This window comes from Myotis lucifugus, unplaced genomic scaffold, assembly GCF_000147115.1.
Source record: "Myotis lucifugus unplaced genomic scaffold, Myoluc2.0 scaffold_842, whole genome shotgun sequence".
NCBI lineage: Eukaryota > Metazoa > Chordata > Mammalia > Chiroptera > Vespertilionidae > Myotis > Myotis lucifugus.
In genome coordinates this window covers 168,096-177,648 of record NW_005871890.1, presented here as the reverse complement: position 1 = coordinate 177,648, position 9,553 = coordinate 168,096, and the positions used below count along the sequence as shown (strand labels likewise).

The following is a 9,553-nucleotide window of genomic DNA, read 5'->3' as shown; positions in this document are numbered from 1 at the left end:
AGGATGATCACTTAGTAAGGTTATACAATGCATAAATCTCTGGGTACACCCGGAAACTATTATAATATTGTTTATTAGGCTGTAATTGAAAAATGAAAATAATAAACAAACAATAAAGAGTGTTGAGATAAGAACATCTGAGCAGCCTTGAGGGAGCTGTATAGAGGCAGAGGCCCAGTGGACAAGGGGAGAAAATCTATGATTTCAACTTAAGTCCCTGCTGTGCTACCAGAGAGCTATATGAACATCAGGTTTCACTCATGTAAAAGGAATGCTGTGTTGTTCTGTTTGCTTTCCCATCCTCCATCCATATTTACACCTTTCCTGCTCTGTTCTGGGTTCCAGAAGGCTTCCCTTTGGAACCCATGCCCTGGGAGGCTGTGCAGTGTAATCAGGTCAGGAGAAAATGGACATTTAGGAGTACCGTCTGCTCCCTCCTGCCTTTCTGTGGAGTCATGGCAGTGGTTGCCTTTATCTATGGCTTTAACTCCTGCTGGGGAGTCCCCTTCCAAGTTATAAGCCTTTGCTAGGTCCCCAAAACACTGTTCCTCTTTCGTGTGTTCCTTCATGCCAGGAATAAGCATTTTTGAGGCTAGCCTCAGGGCCTGGTGAAGCTTCACCCTCACTCAAGGGCTCCCTTGACCTGGCCCACACCATCTGCATATCCTCTGTCATAAAGCTCCTCTTGGTTTCACACATACTGAGCCATCACTCTCCTGCCCCACCCAACTAATGTCATATTGATACCTAATTGTTGAGGTTATGAATACATGGGCAATCCTATGTGCACTCAATACTCATGAGATAGGTGGTAGCTCTTGTTATAGTCCATGTTTATTTCTGGGTAAGGGACAGGTCACCAGCAAATTCTCAGTCATGCCTACTAACATGGCCACATTGTCCCAGGGATTTGGCACACAAAATATGTCCCCGTTCTACACCGGAGAAGTACACGTGTGACAGCATGCACACTCTCCGTTGTCCCTTACCCGAGCTTCCTCCCCTGGGATTTGTGAGCCATCATTACAGCACACAGCTGCACCCCTACCTCAGCTCCATACCCCTTGCTGCCAGCTACTGAGACAGTAGTTGGCAGAGGTCTTGCTGGGTTAAGAACAAATGTCAGAAGAGGGCAAACAGCTTGACAGAGATTTCCCAGAACCTGGGACCAGGGCTATCGCTGCACACCTCAAAGACATTAGTAGAAAGACCCAACCGACCCAATGACTAATGCCTGTCTGAAACTGCTAGTGATGGGTGCTAATTAAGCTTCTGTGAATCTTTCTGTCTTGCTGGTTAAGGATGTATATATTTCATAAATTTCATGTTCTAATTAAAAATGTATATATTTCATAAATTTCATGTTCTAATTAATTATTTTATGTTCTATATATGCAGGGGATTAGGAACTTATCACGGTAGAAGAGCGTTGAGTCCGTGGCGGGGAAGTCGGGGTCCTCGAACAGGACCCCCTTCTGCAGGCACTCCCGCCGCAGCTGCTAGAAGCTCTGGCCGGAGGAGTGGGTGCCGCGGGCGTCCCTGGGATTGGGGTGTTCCTGGGGCCCCGGGGCCCGGGGGAGGTGAGGCATGGCTGCTCCCCGGGCAGCAGACTCGGGCCGGCGAGAAGCGAGTGCCAGGCAGGACGGAGCCACTCAGGGCACCCAGCCCAGGCCCTGGGGCTCAGCCTCTTTGCTGGGATCCTCCCTGCCCCACGGAGGTGGGACACACCCGGATGGCAAACTCCAGGGAGGGCCCTCTGCCCTCTGGGCTCCCGCAGACCCACAGGGAGTGCGAGGCCTGCCAGGGCCAAGCAGGGGCGGCACCCTCTCTCTCAAGCACTGGGGAGACCCAGTGCGGCCGGGGGGACATGGCTTTCTGAGGAGAGAGCAGGAACCCACCCTGGGCCCACAGGCGCGGCCAGGACCGGTTTGCTCAGGAGAGGGCGTGTCCTGAGTGGGAGATGGCGGTTTTCCCCGGGGAAGGGGGCTTAGGAACAGTATATGTCACTAAGGAGCAGCATATAGAACTGCCATCACTATGGTCTGCATTACAGGGCCAGAGCTCGCTCACGGGGCCCTGGGTACCAGCCCCTGCGTCCCCACCTGCTGATGCATGTCCCTGCACGTCACTCTGTCAGGGGCAGACATAGAACAGTGGGGACCCGCGGCCATGATAAGAAATATTCATGGTGCCGAAACCGGTTTGGCTCAGTGGATAGAGCGCCGGCCTGCGGACTGAAGGGTCCCAGGTTCGATTCCGGTCAAGGGCATGTACCTGGGTTGTGGGCACATCCCCAGTGGGGGATGTGCAGGAGGCAGCTGATCGATGTTTCTCTCTCATCGATGTTTCTAACCCTCTATCTCTCTCCCTTTCTCTCTGTAAAAAATCAATAAAATATTAAAAAAAAAAAAGAAATATTCATGCTGCTCTGTTATCCGTGACAAGGGCCTCCTTGTTTTTATTTAGAGGAGGGGTGGCAAATTGTTTCTGTAAAGAGCCAGATATTTGTGTTGATTTCAGAGAAGAAGAGAGAGAGAGAGAGAGAGAGAGAGAGACATGATGAGAGAGAATCATGGACCGGCTGCCTCCTGCACGCCGTCTATCCAGCCCTCGCCGCGGGCATGTGCCCGACCGGCAATGGAACTGTGACCTCCTGGTTCACAGGCCGTCGCTCAGCCCCTGAGCCACGCCGGCCGGGCCTCTTTTCCCTAAACCGCTTTGCAATACTTTCCGCAGAGGAAGAGCTGATCACTAAGTAAATATTTTTTTTCCGGAGCTGGGTTGTTGCAAGAGCTGGCACCTCGGGCCGCTGGGACCGCACGTCAGTCATCCCAGCGACAGCTTCCGTGGAAAAGGCGGACGGACGGCATGTTTCCATCGGGGCAGCCGATCCTTATCGCTGCTCACCGGCCGGTCTGTAGACTTTTCCCCGGGACGAGCGCCAAAGCAAACACGGAGCTCAGCGGCACGGGGCGGGGGCGCCAACGCCAGGACACCTCCACGGAGAAGTGGGCTTGGACCTTGTGCTTCCCGTGTCTGATTTACCGAACTCGGAGCGGACCCACAAAGCAACCCGAGGACACCTGAGCACGTGCCTTTTTAAACAAGAGCACGCCCGGCTGGCGTGGCTCAGGGGCTGAGTGTCGACCTAGGAACCAGGAGGTCAGGGTTCGAGTCCCGGTCGGGGCACACGCCCGGGTTGCAGGCTGGATCCCCAGGGCGGGGCGTGCAGGAGGCAGCCGATCCGTGATTCTCTTTCATCATCGATGTCTCTATCTCTGTCTCCCTCTCCCTTCCTCTCTGAAATCAATTAAAAAACAAAAATTTTAAAAAGGAAAGAAAGAAAGAGTCACCCCAGGCTGCCCTCGGCAGTCATGTCGGGGCAGAGGCCCCTCACACGCCCACAGGGGATTCGCTGTCCGGCACCCGCGGCCCCGGGAGCTGCAGTGAATGTGTAACTGGGCCGTGTCCCAGCGCATTCTGTTCAACAGCGAGGGCATCGATCACCCACTTCCTGGAAGCTGTCCCAGCAGGAGTCCCTCTGGCGTCCAGCCCCCTCATCAGCCTGACTGCTGGGCCCCCTCCCCCACCATGATGTAACCCCTGCCCCCCAGCCTGGGCACAGAACAGTCCGGGAACGGCTCCATCCCCGCCCCTCACGTATAAATAGGGCGTCCGCGCACCCGGCCAAGAAAGAGACTGCCTTGGTCTTGGAGACAGAACAGAAGGTCCTGGTCTAGTTTTGGGGACAGAAGCAGGAGGTCTTTGTGTTGGGAGCTGACGCAGAAGGTGCTGGTCTTGAGGGCGGACGCAGAAGGTAAGCCGGGAGTCCCTCTCCACACACCACCCAAAGCCCCAGCCCCGAGTCGCTCCCAGGACAGCTGAGCGGTCTGCTGGGCCCAGAAGGTGGGGTGGGGGGTGGGGTGGGGGCCAGAGCGGGTGGTAGCTAACCTGCAGCCAGGGGCCAGGGGACAGGAGCCAGGGGCCAGGGGACAGGGGACAGTGGTGACCTGCACTGCAGGGGACTTGACCACTGAAGACCCAGGAGACGCGTTCCCCTCCCGTCCAGCCAGCCCTGCAGACCTGGGCTGTCCTCCCTCAGCCCCACCCTGGGTCCCGCCAGAGACCTGGTCCCTCTCCCAGGCGTCACGGTGGCCGGTGCCCCCCACCAGGTTCATGGTGGCCAAGAGTCCACTGGGTCCTCTCCCAGCCAGAGGGACTGCGCAGCTTGCAGTGCGGGAAGGGGGGCTGGGGGAGGAGAGGGGCCCGGCTCAGGGGGCCCAGGGCTGTGTCCCTGACCCCCTTTGGAGCAGAGCTGTCTCCAGTCCTGGGCTCACGGCCTGGGTCTGTGCAGTCAAGCTCATCGCGGTCTCCCCGAGCCTCGGTTTGCTCATCTGTAAATGGGGCCAGTAGCAATTCCTGGCCTCCCCTTGCTCATGGACTAGGCGCCGTGGTCGGCAAACTGCGGCTCTCGAGTCACACGCGGCTCTTTGGCCCCTTGAGTGTGGCTCTTCCTAAGCCTTAGGAGGACCCTAATTAAGTTAATAACAGTGTACCTACCTATACAGTTTCAGTTTAAAAACTTTGGCTCTCAAAAGAAATTTCAATCGTTGTACTGTTGATATTTGGCTCTGTTGACTAATGAATCTGCCGACCACTGGACTAGGGTGTCTATTAACAGAAGGTGAAAGTGCTTTCTAAATTTTCGAATAAACCAAAAAAGGCAAATTCTTACTATTTCGTTCAGGAGGCGGTCCAGACCGGTGCTTGTGTGTGTGTGTGTGGATTAGGGCTTCAAGGGGTTTGAATCCTGGTTGTGTCTCTTATTGGCCATGTGGCCTTGAGCCAGTCACTAAACCTCTCTGTTCCTCTGCAAAACAGCATTAATTACTTTATTTGCCAGCTACTTATCAACTAGCTGCAATGGCCCCGGGCACTTTTGGGGGCTGATGTGGTATAGGTCAGCGAACAAAACAGTGAGAACCCTGCACTGTAGGGGGTATGCATTCACCTGGGAGGAGAGAGGCAATAAACACTAAACATCTCTAAATATAAAAGGCTCAGTGACTGACCGTACGTATGTCTGACCGACCGCCCGGTACATAGGACACGCACTGGCAATTTAAAAATAAACATTGACTCGCGCATGCACAATACATATAGAGCTCTTGCTGGCGCCAATCGCACGCGTGTTTTGGTTTTATAGCGCTATATTGTATATACCACTTTGACATGTAATTTTTTTTCGCAGCAACGTCATTACCGCACGAATCTTTCTTCTAATTAATTTCCTTTCAATGTGCACGAATCTGTGCACCGGGCCACTAGTGACAAAGAAACAGACAGACACACGATACGGAGTGTGACAAGGTGACCAGGGCCAGGGTGTCGGAGGCAGAGCACAGTGTCAGGAGTGGCAGGTGCAGTGGCAGCGTGGAGTAGGGCGTCAGGGAGCCCCCCGCAGGAGGGGGCACGGGTGAGGAGAGGAGAGTGGCCGAGGTAGGAAAAGCCTGGAGCGGTGCCTGGCAGTGCCAAGCGTTACGTAAGTGTCAGCTGCCGCCCTCGTCATTTCTATTGAGCCACCAGGTGTAGGGACACTGAGAAGGGGGGGCTGGTGGCGAGGGAGACCGAGCAGGGGTGAGGGAAGAGAGAGCACGGGGCCAGGACCACCCACGGAGCCTGGACCCCTGCTGCCCGCTGACCCAGAACCCTCGGGACAGGAGAGCCGATCACAGCCTCTGCCTTGAAAATGACCCATGAGATGGCGTCACCTGAACGGGGTGGGGCCTGTGCCGTTCACCGGTGCAAAGCGGGAGGGGCTGGTGCCCCTGCACAGCCCATAGGTTTCCCCTGACGCCGCGACCTTTTATCTGAGGCCTAACACGTGCAACAAAACCCAACGAAAGCACGCCTCCTCCTGGGCCACGTGTTCTGCACTCGGGTCCTATAGATGTTTCCCTCTTTAAAAAATATATTTGTAGCCCTGGCTGGTGTGGCTCAGTGGATGGAGCGTCAGCCTGCGGACTGAAGGGTCCCGGGTTTGATTCCGACTGGGGACACAGGCCAGGGTTGTGGGCTCGATCCCCAGTGTGGGGCGTGCAGGCGGCAGCCGATCCATGATTCTCTCATCCTTGATGTTTCTCTCTCTCTCTCCCTTTCCCTTATTTTTTCCCTTAAATTTATATATTTATACATTTTTATAAAATGTATTTGTAAATTTTACTGATCTCAGAGAGGAAGGGGGAGGTAGAGAGAGATAGAAACATCCATGATGAGAGAGAATCATGGACCGGCTGCCTCCTGCACGCCCCACACTGGGGATCGAGCCTGCAACCCGGGCCTGCGCCCTTACCGGGACTCGAACCGTGACCTCCTGGTTCATAGGCCGACGCTCAACCACTGAGCCCCGCCGGCCGGGCTATAGATGTTTTCTGGGGACCTTGAATCCATTTCTTCTCCTTGAAATTTACAGACATGAGGGGTTTCTCCAGGCGAATGGCTGCGGGGACATGGGAACCAATCGGGCCCGAGGGCACTCGGTAACCGCCTTTCACCCTCCACCTTCCCCCTTTCAGGGCCCACAGACGCGCGATGAGTCCCGCAGGCCTGGGCCTCAGGGCCGCCCTGCTCTGCCTCTTGGCCTGGGCTGGCCTGCCCGCTGCCGACCGGCTCTACATCCACCCCTTCCACATGCTCGTCTACAGCAAGAGCAGCTGCGAGCAGCTGGAGAAGCCCAGCGGGGAGGCGCCCCCGGACCCCACCTTCACGCCTGTCCCCATCCAGGCCAAGACGTCCCCGGTGGACGAGGAGGCGCTGCGGGAGCAGCTGGTGCTGGCCGCCCAGAAGCTCCAGGGCGAGGACAAGATGCGGGTGGCCACGGTGGGCATGCTGCTCAACTTCATGGGCTTCCGCATGTACAAGACGCTGACCGAGACGCAGGCCGCGGCCGGCGGGGCCGTCTTCTCCCCGACGGCGCTCTTCGGCACCCTGACCTCCTTCTACCTGGGGGCCCAGGACCCCACGGCGGGTCGGCTGCAGGCGTTCCTGGGGGTCCCCGGGGAGGACCAGAGCTGCACGTCCCGGCTGGACGGCCACAAGGTCCTGTCCGCCCTGCAGACCATCCAGGGCCTCCTGGTCCTGCAGGGCGGGGCCGGCGGCCAGGCCCGGCTGCTGCTGTCCACGGTGCTGGGCCTGTTCACAGCCCCCGGCCTGCGCCTGAAGCAGCCTTTCGTGGGGGGCCTGGCTCCCTTCGCCCCCGTCACCCTCCCGCGCTCTCTCGACCTGTCCACCGACCCCCAGCTGGCCGCTGAGAAGATCAACAGGTTCATGCAGGCCGTGACCGGGTGGAAGATGGGCAGCCCCCTGCAGGAGGTCAGCCCAGACAGCAACCTCATCTTCAACGCCCAGGTCCACTTCCAAGGTAAGGCCCGGCCTCGGTGGGCTCCGCGCCTGCGGGTGGTGGTGCTCTGTCTCCGTGGCCCTAACGCCCAACGTCTCAGCTGGGCACTGCCCGGCCCTGGAGGTGGGCAGGGCGGCAGACGTGGCCAGGAGGACGGGAGTGGCGGTCCCATCCGGCTCCTTGGATGAGTGTTGGTTGGGCATCGGCCCGCCCACCTGCTGCCCTATCTCTGCAGCTGCTACCCTGCCTCCTGTCACCCTCATCCTTTCATTCCCTGGGTGCGGTGAGGAGGTGTCCCTGGTGAAGAAATAGACACAGAGAAAGAACGTGACTTGCTCGAGACGACCCAGCCACAAGCGGGGACCTGGGGTCCAAACCCATACCTCCTGACCCCATGGCCCAGGTCCTCATTCAGAAGGGCTGGGTTTCTGTCTTATTTTTTAATGTTAATTTTTATTGATTTCAGAGAAGAAGGGAGAGGGAGAAGAGAGAGATAGAAACATCCACAATGAGAGAGAGTCCCTGATCGGCTGCCTCCTGCACGCCCCCTACTGCGGATAGAGCCCACAACCCGGGCCTGTGCCCTGACCGGGAATGGAACCGTGACCTCCTGGTTCATAGGTCGACGCCCAACCACTGAGCCACACTGGCCGGACTCAGGCCAGGTTATGAGACTTCATGGGCTGCTGGGAAGGTGGGAGCTCTTGCTGGCAGGAGTCCGAGTGGGCAAGCGTCCTGCCCAGAGGTCGTCCTACTGTGTGCACTGCGGACGGGAAGGGGCCTGGAAGGTTTAGCAACTGTCCAGGCAAACTCCGCGGGGAACACGCGCTGTGGTGGCGGCTCTGTGATTGACGGGTGGGCTGAGAGCCCTGCCTCTGAGGGACATGGATGAGGTTCCATCAGGATGAGCAACCTCGCCCTGGCCGGCGTGGCTCAGTGGTTAGAGCGTCTGCTTGTGCACCAGAGGGTTCTGGGTGTGATTCCTGGTCAAGGGCATGTACCTGGGTTGCAGGTCTGATCCCCACCCCCAGTCGGAACATGTGTGGGAGGCAACCCATGGCTGTGTCTCTCTCACATTGATGCTTCTCTCCTCTCTCCTCCTCCCTTCCCCTCTGTCTGAAAAACAAGAATAACATCATCCATTACCAGGAGCTCAGGGCTCAGCTGAATGCCTTTAACTATCCAGGACGGCATTTGGGAGCCCGTGGGCTCCGGCCGCCCTTTGCCCAGCACCGCTGCCCCCCTGGCCCCGGGTCTGGCCCTGGCAGGTTCCGCCACATCCGTTGACTTAACCTGGAGAGATTGACTTAACCTCCGGGCGAGGATGGAGCCTGCAGGGGAGCAGGGGGGAGAGGCGGCCCCTCCGTGCAGATTCCAGCGTCTGTTTGGTTCAGTTTGTTGGTGGAAAAAAGTTAGTCCTTTGTGTCTTCTCTAAACTAAAAAGCCTCCTGCTGGGCCTGGGGGGCCAGTGCTGAGCTCCCCCGGGAGCGTGTGCGTAAGGTCACCAAAGCTTCTTTAAAAAAAATAATAAAATTATTGATTTCAGAGAGGAAGGGAGAGGGAGAGAGAGAGAAACATCCATGATGAGAGAGTCATGGATCGGCTGCCTCCTGCGCGCCCCACACTGGGGATCGAGCCTGCAACCCGGGCATGTGCCCTGACCGGGAACCGAACCGTGACCTCCTGGTTCAGAGGCCGACGCTTAACCACTGAGACACACTGGCTGGGCAGAAGCGTCTTTTTTTAAAAATGTTGAACGTATCGGAGCGACTGGTTAATAACATGGGACAGGTGTCGGGTGTACCAGTCTACAGCATCCGTCTGTTGTACTGTGTGCTCATCACTGTAAGTCGAGTCTCCTTCCCTCCTCCTTCACCCCCGTCCACCTCCCCCACCCCGTCCTGCTGTCTGTCTGCAGGTGTGTTTTCCTTTCTTAATCTCCTCACCTTTTTCACCCAACCCCTCAGCCCAATAGCTGTCGGTCTGTCTGTTTCGTCTGTTGGTCTATTGTGCCCGTTAGATCCCCCGAGTGAGTGAGACCCTAAGGTGCTTGTCTTTCTCTGTCTGGCTCATCAGAGTTGGGGGGAGGGGGTGTCGCACGCACGGGAAACCTCTGCGCACTCTACTTTCCTGTGACTAAACTGCTCTAGAAAA

The 9,553-nt window shown here is 57.1% G+C and overlaps 2 protein-coding genes across 2 annotated transcripts in view; one reads left to right on the top strand and one right to left on the bottom strand.

Moving 5' to 3' along the window:
* The window catches only part of CAPN9 (calpain 9), a 19,953-nt gene extending 18,364 nt beyond the window's left edge, over positions 1–1,589 (bottom strand). The window contains 1 exon segment of the mRNA XM_023747337.1: positions 1,391–1,589. Coding sequence (XP_023603105.1) covers positions 1,391–1,589 — 199 coding nt within the window.
* A 2,048-nt stretch (positions 1,590–3,637) lies between these two features.
* The window catches only part of AGT (angiotensinogen), an 8,855-nt gene continuing 2,939 nt past the window's right edge, over positions 3,638–9,553 (top strand). The window contains exons 1-2 of the mRNA XM_006106517.3: positions 3,638–3,817; positions 6,576–7,420. Of these exons, the coding sequence (XP_006106579.1) occupies positions 6,592–7,420 (829 nt within the window). The 5' untranslated portion in view covers positions 3,638–3,817; positions 6,576–6,591. The remainder of the gene's footprint in view (positions 3,818–6,575; positions 7,421–9,553) is intronic.